The sequence below is a fragment of the Colius striatus genome, chromosome 6 (assembly GCF_028858725.1).
Source record: "Colius striatus isolate bColStr4 chromosome 6, bColStr4.1.hap1, whole genome shotgun sequence".
NCBI classification, from domain to species: Eukaryota; Metazoa; Chordata; class Aves; order Coliiformes; family Coliidae; genus Colius; species Colius striatus.
The window spans coordinates 18,195,206-18,208,169 of NC_084764.1; the positions used below are offsets into that span (position 1 = coordinate 18,195,206).

General features: G+C 34.3%; 1 protein-coding gene across 6 annotated transcripts in view; it reads left to right on the forward strand.

The window, feature by feature from the left end:
• AKAP6 (A-kinase anchoring protein 6) overlaps window positions 1-12,964 on the forward strand; it is a 237,037-nt gene that overhangs the window by 176,353 nt on the left and 47,720 nt on the right. For 5 of the 6 annotated variants that reach the window (XM_061997543.1, XM_061997541.1, XM_061997545.1 and 2 more), the window contains 2 exons: window positions 8,578-8,724; window positions 12,099-12,323. In XM_061997543.1, coding sequence (XP_061853527.1) covers window positions 8,578-8,724; window positions 12,099-12,323 — 372 coding nt within the window. The remainder of the gene's footprint in view (window positions 1-8,577; window positions 8,725-12,098; window positions 12,324-12,964) is intronic. The other variant, XM_061997547.1, reaches the window with a different exon arrangement.

The following is a 12,964-nucleotide window of genomic DNA, read 5'->3' on the forward strand; positions in this document are numbered from 1 at the left end:
GAGTGGCAATTTCTAGATCTAGTGGAATCTCATACACCTGGTACTTGATTATCATAGAATCATAGAATGGTAGGGTTGGAAGGGACCTTTAGAGATTATCCTTACTACATGAAATCAAACTGTTGTATTTTGGCTATATGTTCTTAACAATTCAATTATATTTAAAATCTGGTTAATAGCATAGTAAATAAGTGATATTGCTACAAAATTGCATTCTGAAGGTAATGGGATTGAATTTCAACACAAGTTGACACTCAATTTAAATTTCCATATATCTAGTAAATTAGCCACTTCTTGGCTGCTGTATTAAGGTGGATGTCTTCCTGCCTAACTGAGCTCTAAGAGACAGACAAAATGCATAAAGCCAAATCAAGACTTAATATACCCACTCAAAATTTTGTTGTTTGCATCAAGTAGTAAACTTGCAGAACAAACTCAAGGATATGGATTTTAAAAATTTAATAATCAATATTTAAACAAAATTCCCCTCTATTTAGGGTAACCAAGCTTAAAAGGAAAAAGAGAAGCCCTTAAAACTTGTTACTGAATTACTGCCATCAGCCAGTAGATCCATGGGGCTTGTTCGGCTAAAAGCCACAACAGACTTTGTAATGCAATGATGTAATCTTGGCTTTGTGTCATTTATATTCAACCTAAAAAAACAATTTTCCTGAATAGACAGGCTGACAACAATATTGTTCAGTGTTGGTTTTTATTTGGATTGTTTCCAAATGGTTCATGTGCCTCACAGCAACACCCCATGCCCACTTAAGTTTTTACTCTGATTTCCGAAGTTTCCCCTTTTCCTTGCATTTTATTTTGCTTTTAAAGTCCCAGTTATGTTTGTGAAACTAACCATCTCGGCCACAAAATTAGGATGTATCTTGCAGAGTGCATTCATTTTACTTTTTGCATATTTTTCCCGAGGTCATGTCAAGGTTAGTTTGAATTCCATCCTACATTAAGACTTCTTTCACAGCTATTTAACTCTGCAGCCTACTCCCCGCTGGGGTCTGCCCCTTGGGCACGTCAAAGCTTCAGACCTGACAAATCACACACAGATGAAGCTGTACAGTTTTTTAAACAGTTTCATCAGTAACGTGGTGGGTTTGCTTTTTTTTTTTTTTTCCTTTACACTGCACTCTTTTTTTTCTTCCCCCCCCCCCCCCCCCCCCCCCCCGCCCTTCACTGGAGTTTATTCTGTGAACTGCAAAATCCTGAAGACTGATTTCCATATGGAAAATTCCCTTGCACAGGCAAGTTGTAAAATAGAAATGGCATTGAACAGTACGTGCCACTCGCAGCCTCCTAGACACTGAAAGTACTGCAGATCCTCTTAATTAGTAACGATCTGTAGCCCCTCATCTAATAACTGTAATCTTATTGTTAACATCTATTTGCACAGAAGAGCCTAAAACTACAAAGACTGATAAATATTCAAAATTTACCTCCATATTGCGAACCTGTTAGTTATCTGGGAGGTCCGTTAGTTTTTCACAAGAATAAACTTCTGTCATCCTTGGGATTACTCAGATGAGTAAATGTTCATCAGTGTCAAGAAATGACGCTGTGCTTTAGCAGCAATCCTTATGGGACTTGGGAAATTTTAAGTGGGTGTATATGTGTGTGTCTGTGTATATAGATATAATTAGCTTCACAACTATATGCAAAGCTTTCATCACCTACATTCATGCACAGACACACCCCCCATATATATGCCACAAAAAACAGTTTGAAGTGTATAATGCAGCTTGAAGGTGAAAACACATTTCCTCAAATTCTTAGCTGCAGACTGTTATCTGTATTTTAGCATTTTGTGAAACTAATAGTGCAACACCATTTCCCGTTTAATTGATGAAGTTAAAATGCTTGGCTGCTAATGAGTGTATTAGCAAACAATATACCCTTAACAAGCTTAAGCAGCTCAGGATTTTAAAAAGCAGCTTACTGTCCTCCTCACTTTTATAAGACAAAATGTACTGCCTTCTACAAATTGCTTGATGGACTGATGAAGTACTATAATTATAGTTGTATTGCAGTTTTGACAAAGCCACAATAACAGATTGTAGTTCAGTCCCCACTCTAGGCACACAACTCTTTGCATTACAAAACCCAGTTTTACTGGTCTAATTCTTACTGAGAACAAAAGGCACCTGGAGATGTTAACTATATACTAAAAGAAAACTTGGAATCTAGGAAATAATAATATTGAAGCATGACTTCTTCTCATAGTTAGTTAGTTGGGAATGGTATCTAATAAAGAGTTGTCTAAAGGGTTGCTTGTTTGGAACTAATTAAAGACAGATATCCTAAATTGAAAAAGGATCATGGGAATTACACTAAGTGTCTGGAGACTTGTTATTCTTTTGGTGCTCTGAGTGGATTCTGGAAGTTGTTAGGGATTCAAGAGATAACACAAGCTAATAAAAAGTTCTATTTTTTCTGGTTATTGGCCAACTATTGTATTTTTGTTTGCAATAAGATTTGTACCAACAGGCTAGGAACTTGAATAAAACATTTAAACATTTGTGCATTTACACATTATGGTGAAAAGAGAGTCTTGTGCTTTCACTCAGTGCATTTCAGCCTTCAATTAATGTGAAAGCACTACAATGCCTATGCAACTTCTCTTGCCTAGTGGTGCACCATTTATCATTGCAGTTTTACATTGACCTTGACACCCACTTCATTAGAATAAAGATTGTCTACCATTTAGGTTACATTGTTCCTCTGCACAGAGACCCCATGCAAATTTCTGTTCAGATAGAAGAGCTGTGAGCCTGTCAGAGGTCATCTGCATTAAATGATTGCAGCTATTTTCCAACTGCTTCTTTTCATTCTACTCAATTCAGGCTAGGAGGATCAATCAAGCCCTCTGCCTGAAACAGTGGGACTGCTGGGAATATAACTGTTTTTGGTAGTAGTGGATATGCCCTAAACAGTATTAAATATTTAATATAAATTCATTAAAGGGCATACAAAGTCTTCAAAAAGATATTACACTTATAGTAAAAGTTAGAGGGTTAGGATCACCTTCATTTTAAAAAAAAAGGCAGAACAATGGGTACCAACTGCATAATTTTATAATGCAGTCAAAATTTAGTTCATGAAGTTACTTACTATTTCTTCCAGTGTGTTTATTTCTCTAGCTGCCACAGAAAGTAATGTGCAGCAGAAGTATAATCCACATTTGCTACTTTCTGAAACAAAAAAGCAAAGTGTATGCAGGAGCATATGACAAAAGTGCTAAGATTTGTTTTGTCTTACCGGCATGCACCCATGTGCACATGCACTTTCACGCAAACACATATTGTACTGTTGTACTTATTTGTAGGGGGGAAAAAAGCTAATGGAAATAAGGTAGCTCTCTCCTTCTTGAGTTTTCTGAGTGATATAATTGGAATTAAATTATTAATGGGAGATACTTAAAAAAGATTGTTTTATGATCTTCTATTAGAGAATTTGCAATTCATTTTAATATTTGTAGTTTGATTTATATGAAAGATAATGCAATCTATGTCCAATTAACAATACATAGCCAATGTAATATGATTTCCAGATCATGCAAATGGAATAAGCTAGAAGTGGAAAAACTGATTCTTAACCTCAGATGTAATTTGCTATGTGAGTTCTGGCAATTTTAAATGACATTGCACTTTTTAATTTTTCTAAAGGCTCAGCAGCAAATTTATCCCAATCAAGAAAGCCTATTATTAATTTACAAGGACAATTGTAGGAGTCTTTATAATTTCCCTGTGCAATTATTTGTCATAAATTGCTAATAGTGAAATACATGAAGTTTGCAAGAAACAGCAACTGCTATTTATCTAGACAGATCACTCAGCTCAGATCTTGAATATTGTCCAGAGGTTCTAGTGCTATTGACAACATAAGAAATATAACCAAGCTTCTGAATGGTTTCTGAAATGTTTCACACTGATAGTACCAAAAAGGTAGAAGCATTAGGAGCTATTGTGAAGGATAGGCTGGCCTCTAGCAGATTCCTTCACTTTCCTTGTATACAGCTGAGCTTTGGACCCTGGACTTTGGAATAAAAAGACTCTTTGTTCATCACTGAATGGCATTAGGCATGGGCTTCCTAAGGGGCCACCATGAAGCCTAGGCATGAAGAGTGCAAACATTATCCAGAAAGCAAAGTGAGAATGTGTGTGAAGATGGACAAATATTGCTATATGTGCATTGCTATATGTTGTATATTTTTGTATTATATATATGGTGAATTTGGTTGCCGAGTATTCTTTATGCAATTTTATACATGCTGTATAGTTTACAAATGTGTGCCAATGCTGACTATGCCTGCACATATAGACACTGAATATGTGTAGGCGTGTGTATTCATGTCTGCAACAACTGAAACACCTTGAAGGGCAAGTTTTTAAAATTTAAAGATTCAATCCAGGTAAAACTAAAACCACAGGTCACTCAGTCCTGATTCAGTTGTATGGTACCATTTGACTGAAGATATTTTTTTAGTATGTGAATGATGGAATGCAGAACATCTACAAATAGCATACCCTTATTCCAATAATGGAGAAAGTTCACTGGCTTAATTCTTCTGTACTTTGTAGCCATAGCTCCACTGTGTGTTCAGTCTGTCTAGTCTCTTTTCACTATAACCAACAGAAGCACCATACAAAAGTCTTACAATGGATGTCTTAATCTCTCTGTGTGCTTTTAGAGCATTATTTTGAATTCCATCATGCAGGCTTTTTTTTTTTTTCCTTTCCTCTTCTGAAGTTTTATTACAACAACAGAATTCCCAGGGAGCTTTAGGGGCAAGGTTCACATAATATTATCCTAAAGTTTTACTCAAGGAGTAAAATCTGCACCTCAGTCCTGATCATCTTTTTGTGGTATTTCTCTTTCTGAAAGATGCAGTGCTCAGTCTTATAGAATTGTTAACTGTGTACAGATTTTTTTATTGTTTACCAGACAGTACACCTCTACGAACCTTTCATGATGATTTCTTTCTCTGACCTCGCAGTGACTAGGCATCTTGTTCCTTAACACTGAGGGGGGCTGAAAAATGCTTGAGTTGCTCAATGTGTGCCTTCTATACCAGTTTCAAAATGGCTTATTCTTCTGGTTTCCATGGTGACAATTAACACTGTTACAAGGCATTGTTCCAGTCTCCATTTGGGCAGAATTTTCGGGTGTGATTTTTCACACACAAAAAAATGTTATATAAATTTTTTTTAAAGAAAAGAAAAAAAAAAAGTTAAAAAAAGGGCACGGTTTAGTATAAAGTGTCAAAAAATATATCTCAATCAAGCCTACTTGGATTTCTAAGAATATTTTTTATCAGAGGAAGTAAGGTTTAAACTTGCTTTGTTTTTGAATTCAACTTCTCGTGGTTTAGATATTTTTGCCAAACTTATTTCCAGATAAATGCTACTGCCTTTAAAAAAAAATCATTATTAGTCCTTTGAGAAATATTGATCATATTGAGTGAGAAAGAACAGAAAGCCAATTCTTTAACATATATAAGAGTATTCTGGATTTCTTTTGAGTGGCTTCAGGAAGGTAAAAACCAGTCATGCATGCACACAGCTAATCATGCTATAAATATTTTGCAGTTTTTCCAGAATGTTGTTATTTGGGTTTTTTTCTCCAGTTGTTTAATATGAAAAGTCTTGTGGGAAATTAAATATTACTCATTTATTATTGTGGATGTTGTGAGAAACCTGTGACTTTAACTTTCTTAAACTCATTTTTGGCTATAAGTGGTAATCTATATCATAGCATCCACAGCTTGTCACAATGGAGCAGCCTTTACTCACTTAAAGCTGAGGAAAGAATGAATCTGAAGATTAAATTATCTTCTCACCACAGGATTAAGTAGTCCTACCGCACTAGAGTTATACCGCACTGATAGAGCTGGTAGCTAATTTTTCCATGCACCTGCTTAAAGTGTAGGTGTGTAATGGATTAAAAAAATACCATTAGCAATAACATCTCCTGCTATCAGTTCTCAAATTGTACCTCCTGTACATTAAGCTTTTCCCTTAACTTAAAATACACACTGCATGTTAAACATCCAGGAGTGAAACAATACTCTCAGTCACATACAAATACATCTAATAATGAACTGAATTCTTTCATCTTTTGCAGTTACAATGTAATGCATTTTCTATCAATCAGCACTTTCATCATGCTTGTTTATAGAGTGGGTTACACGGTGACAAAGATAAAGCACATACATGCAATCTAACTTATTTATTTTTTAATGAAATAACCTTTTATAACATCTGTCACACATTTTGGATTATGCTGCACTGAATTATTTTATCTAGTCCAAAATTAAATGAAACATCTTCTGTTTCTGTGTTAACAAGACCATTGTAGTTATGAAACATGCAATGTATTTTATTTCTTCATCAGTCCTGCACTGTCCAGGCACACAGCCAGCCCCAGTCCAGGCAGCAGCAACTGCCAAGCTAGAACAGGTGATGAGCATTAACTAACTATGCCTGCACCGGTGTCACACAGCTAGAGGACTCCCTCAGTCTATTAATTCATTTGACAAAAGAAAGAGTTGCACAAACTGGATTTCAGTGCCTAGCAAATTGGACTCTGGATTCCCCTTGATATTACATGTGCTTATGGAAATAACTATGCAAATCCTTTTCAGCTATATCATCTTTAAATAGAAATCAGATTACATAAAGAAGATTGTAATCTCCTCCAGTAACCATCCTGGCTGAAAAGGCAATAATGCAGGACCAAGAAGCATACTTGTTGAACAATTTAGTCCAATAAAATGGTGTTGCCTCTTGGCGGATCCAGTTCCATAGTGCCAAACCTGATTGATACCTACTGTTGTACAATTCCAAAACCTTAGCCACAGTACACCAAGTATCAAAAGGCAAGTTCTTTGTAAACAATTCCTTGGGTTTTATCATGAATATTTATGTAATTTTGGATACACAGACACCTGATCAGTGTTCATTAATAATGAGAAATGATTTAAATCACCTCATTTAAAACATTTGCTCTATGATCCACAAATGACTAATATTTGCTGAAGTTTACATAATACAAATGATGTGCATGTATTGTGTAAATGAGAGATTAAAATATGAAACTAACAATATGCAAACATATGCATAAAAATGCTGAGGACCTGTTAGCTGAAACAGTGATTTCACACCTTTGTTGTTTTCCTTAAGCTGTCTCCAATTGTATTTTTGCTTTGTTTTCCTACAGAGCGTGTTCTTGGATCTGGCAAAGACACATGTTTTAAACATTCCGTATTCTAGTTTACTTTTTTAAAAAGTATTTAACCCAGTTATTAATATTTTCAGTATGAGCTATTATAGCAATTTTCTTGGATTAATTTAAAGCAAAGAAATCTTAATGTTTAGGATGCAATTTACTAATAGCTATGCATAATTTACATATGTCTTGTAAACACCCTTGTAAGAATCTGTGCTGAACTCTCCCCTTTCAGTAAAAAGTGTATTTTTGACCATATCATAAGTTCTATTTCTATAAGTGTTTTATACATTAGAGGGGGAGAGAATTAGCTTAATTATATGCAAGGTATGTATATGAGCCCATGTGTTAGGTTCATTTATTTATTTTTTTACTGTTCCAGCTACTAAAACTTAATCACTATAGTAACTATTATGTTTAATACTTAGCTCAGATTTTCAAAGAATACAGTTTTTAAAGAGATTTATTTACCAACATGTCTGTAGATTACAATGCATTTTTATAGAGTATATAAGCAATATACAGTTAAAATATTTCATAAGTCGTACTAAACTAATTTTTAAATAAATGTCAATTTTTATTCCTGTTCTTAAAAAACAAAAAACAAAAAAAACCAAAAAAAAAACCCAACAAACCAAACCACCAATAAATAACAGTGCAGGAAATAAAAGGTGGTTTCAGCTGGGAGAAACTAGTGAACTATCTAAGCATTGTGGCTGTTCTCGTTTCTGTGCCTTTTCACTACTCGTGTTGGTTGATGCAATAAAAATCAAGTTATTGGCACTGTGTTGTAAGGGAGTTATGTCTAATTGTTTTTCTTAGGTGAAACTCACATTTTCACATGTAATAGCATTTCAGGCCCATATATGAACCAGAATCCCCAGTGAATGAAAGAAGAAATAAACTGTACAGAAAACATAATTATGAAATTATTTCTTTGTGGGGTTTTTTGAAAGGTTGTTTTATTGTTTCAGTGGAGAGCCTCAGTGTTACTTGCTGTAGTAGGGTATTTGAAAAATAAGATCCCACTGACTTCAATGAGACAAAGGTAGATGAAGCTTCAGGTGAGAGAGTGTTAGTGAATATTACTGTACAAGTGAATATTGTGAGCTACTGTATGTAATCAATTGCTAACTGCCTGCATAGATACGTCACCCAGGAGGCTATGTGCTTGCTGGCTAAATCTGTTATGATATCTCATGAGAAGATTATGTGTTTAAAAAACAAACAAACCAAAAAAGGCATAAGTATGTTCATAACTGGGCACACAGAATTAAACTTTGTTCTTTATAGAGAAAACTCTTTATAGTACGTAATATAATCTGTTTCTTTTCATTTTAGAGATACAATGTAGAAATGTCAATCAGGCACCCGAAAAAGATGGAACTGCTTAGTAAGGTTGAAGCTCTGAAGAAAAGTGGTGTTTTACTACCAAATGATCTCCTTGAAAAAGTGGATTCAATTAATGAAAAATGGGAACTGCTTGGGGTATTTGCATTTTTATTACTGTTTGTGGGTTATGTGTACATTTTTGTATGTTGAAGTACGCTGTCTGTCTGATTTCTAATTTGAGACACAAATATCTCTCTCCTTCAATTCACCACGTACATTTCAAACAAGCTACTCATGTTATTATAAAAACTCCATAGTATTTTCCTCTTCTGTTGATTTTTTTTTATTCCATGCTTGTCTTCTATCTGACTTTAATAATTTTAGTCCTTTAATACATAAAAAATGTAAGTAAAATATGCCATGTATTAGGGGTATGCACCAAGTCAACTATAATGCAGTATATCTGATATACACTGACTGTCATGCTTGAGTGAATGTTAATAGAATTTATTCTGAAGGTACATGTTAGAGACATCTACTGTTTAACTATTTACTATACTCTTAAGATGAAAAGTGGGGTTGTCACTGCATATTTCAGGTCACACTGATGGCTCAAAAACAAATATGCAGATTCAGTACAAATCTGAATACCTGAAGCTAAGAATACAGCCAGGATGTGTTTCATGCTGCTGTATTCAGCTCAATTTTGACAAAAGCCAAAAAAGTTTCATGTAATTCATTTCACGCTATGATGGGCTGGGTCTCAGCCAAAGAGTGAGATACAAGAATCTGGCAAAAAAAGCAATATAGTGATTCTGTTACCCAGACACCAGTGATGGCACTGTGCAGGAAACACTATTGTCCTATTGTTGTAAAACATCTGAGAGAGACAGAGGTCAAACTATATATTTTTCCGTCCACTTCTCTCCTTAATTGCCTTCACTTCAAATTAAGGGTAAGATAAATTTATAAATTACTTTAAACAATTAATTATAGACATGTGGTATTACCAATATAGTTATATTGCATAATCTTGCATGCTATTGTCTTAGTTTAAAAACATTTCTAATATATTATGAGTAAGCTATACATGCAACATGATAACAGCATGTTAAATACTGACTTGTGTCACTTTATCTAATTTGGTAATACAATAGCCATTTTACAGTGGGTGGGGATTTTTTAGTTCAGCACAGTTGTTTCTAATCACTGAATCTCTAAATGTGCACATTGACAGAAAATGTTAGAAGTTGTGTTATGACTCATGAGTTTATTACTTTTTAACCTGCTGCATTGAGACAAGCATTTTAAAACTATTTGAACATTAGTAAATTTACTAATAAAAATTATACTTATTAACCTGATCTTTTATATTTGATCATGACAACTTGTATTTTTAAAATAATTTCAGTTGTAAGCCTTACATTTGTGGTTTAAATGTGTTTAATCAGATTAATGCAGTGGTACAGATTAGAGCTGGTAAGCTATAAACCTATGAGATAAATAACTGATCATATTTCTAAAAAAATCTAGAAAAACTCTGTCTTAAATAATATTGAAGCTCCCTACTTCTCAGTATGTACAAATCAAAATATACCTCTGGATTAAGCATTTCAGCATGTACAGAAAAATAAAACATAACTATTACGGTTTCCCTGCTAAATGCAATTTCATGAATAATAAGCAGAGTTTGATAGAGTTTTGTTTAATTTAATAAAATCCTCTGCAGAAACTAACGGCACTAGGCATAGTGTTTTAATTGGCATGATTACGTTTTAATTGGCATGAAAAAAATTAAAGACAAGGATTTTAACTTCTAACAATGGTAAAATAGAGGGATATGGTTTTTAATATTACTTTCATCTAAGGTGAACAGTGTGGAATGGAAATACATTAGAATGAAATGTCAGTGGTGCGTACAGTTTAATCTGTGAAATTTTGTCCCCTGTGCTGAATATTACTCTGTCTCAATTGCATATTAAACAACCCTATCAAGGCAGGCATTGGCATCTGCTGTGCTGACACAAATTGTGAATTAAATGAAATTGATGTCCTCTGTCGTATATTTATGAAGACGGACCATTCTCTGAAGTATTCTGTTTATGAAGAATTTATGATTGCAAACTGTTCCAGAACAAAAAAGTGGCAATAAATTCTTTTTTGTGACCCTACCCTCCAAGGGCATTGATTTCACCTCCTGCTGCTACTTTTGTTACAGCATAAAAACAATAGCTAGCACTGAATTCCACTGAGGGTCTTCAAATTATCAATATTTGCACCATGAAAATAGAAGGGTGTTGCCAAGAAAGCATGTTTGCCAGTTATGATCTCCTAAAGACTTTATTTACAGAATGCCACATAGTAGATTAATGTCTGTTGGTCTAATTTTATTTGTGCTTTAAAGCTTATTTTTGGAAGCTAACTTAATTGTTATAAATGATATACCAGTAACTTTCTAAAGCATGTATTTTCAACAGCCATACTGGGTCACCTAAAACTGGATCTTCATGTTACAACAATTAACCACTGCTAATTATCAGTTTAAAAGGTTATTGGATGTGATTGTCAGTGTATATTCAATATGCTACAATCAATAACACAGATCTAGTGCTTATAATAAGTGTCAGCCTGACAGCCTCTTATAGGTCAGATAAAATACTGTGTGGCATAGAAGCAGGGAACAGTGAATCTCCCTTGTGGTGTTAGAGGATTGCTTTTCAAAATACTGAAAAAGGAAGGTAACTTTCTATCCCTAGCCTCTTTAGAATATTCATTATGCTTACAGCATCCACTATCAAAATGTTACTCGGTGAGTCTTTTATTAGAAATACTACTTTGAAAAGCTGTGGGAAATTAGTTTCAATAGTAAACAGAGATGAATGTTTATTCTGATCTGTTATTTTTTAAGTGTATGCTTAACATGGAGAACTTAAATCCAAATTTAGTTGCCTAAGTAATTGGCCTGATGTTCAGGCTTTGTAATTTCTAGCTTATTGGACTCTAAATGAGTTTGTCCACTTTTATAAGCAAACCAACTGTTTTGTGACCTAACTGCTCCTGTATACAACCTCAGGGCTACAAGTTTGGAAACCAAGGTTTCCCGAAAAACTTAGATGGTACCTTGGATAAGAGTTTGGTGAGCTCAGTTGCTTATCATATTTTCTGTTGCTGCCTAGAAACTAGTAACTCTCATAGTCATAGGCATCTAAAGCCACAGACAAATTCTGCAACTACTTTTAAAAGTTTAGTGACATTTTGTGTTCTCTGTCCATAGTTGTTCTTAATAAACATTGATTTATCATGCTTCCAGCAAAGTCAGTGACCCTGAGAGAACAACATAAGTGAGAAACAAGGATAGAAAAATGAAATTGATTGAAACAAGGAAACAAAGAATGAAATTTATTGCTATTCATAGTAATTATTAAAAAACCCCACATCTCTAGTCATCTAACATGCCTCTTGTTGCACATTAACCTGTATATGTTTTGGTACATAAGATTAATCTATGTTTTCTTTATCTAATCCATTAGAAAACCCTAGGAGAGAAGATCCAAGACACAATGGTTGGGCACAGTGGGTTAGGTCCACGTGACCTGCTCTCGCCTGAAAGCAGCAGCCTGGTAAGGCAGCTGGAGGTCAGGATCAAAGAGCTGAAAGGGTGGCTGAGAGATACAGAGCTTTTCATCTTCAATTCCTGTCTGAGACAAGAAAATGAAGGAACAATGAATACTGAGAAACAACTGCAATATTTTAAGGTAAAAAAAAAAAATCATAATTTTCATAGACGCCTCTTTATGATAGGATTAAATATTTCGTATACATAACGAAATGCAATGCATGTATATATGTAATCATATATTCATATTTTCACCATTTATGTATTATGTGTTCATTCATGTTGACGCTATCAAATCTTTATAATAATACTTACTCCTTAAATGTTTTGAAAAAGAGTTTTAGAGGGCTAAAACTTATTTCATCTTATTTCATCTATTGGAAAAGCAATAGTATTCTTTCATTTTACTCCACTACTTAGATACTCAGCTGAGTTTTGTCATGAAAAGCTTTACTCTGAATTTCCCTTCCTATTTCAGCTAAATTACTTAAAGTGTTGTGTGATCATCAGTTTAACATCCAATTTTCTGCACATATGTATCAAGAATAGCCTATTTGAGGTCACCTTTACAGAGACAGAAATTTAGCATACATGAGAAATCGTTCAAGTTTGTGGTGAATAGATATGTGGAAAAAGACACATACACTGTGAGATTTGCATTAATCTAGGCCACATCTTAAGCCTAAGCCTGAAGATTTATGGAAAGAAGGGAAGAGAATTGTAGTCACAATGCTATATTCATATGGATAAGCTCCTTCAACTGAAGGCCAGCATTCAGCT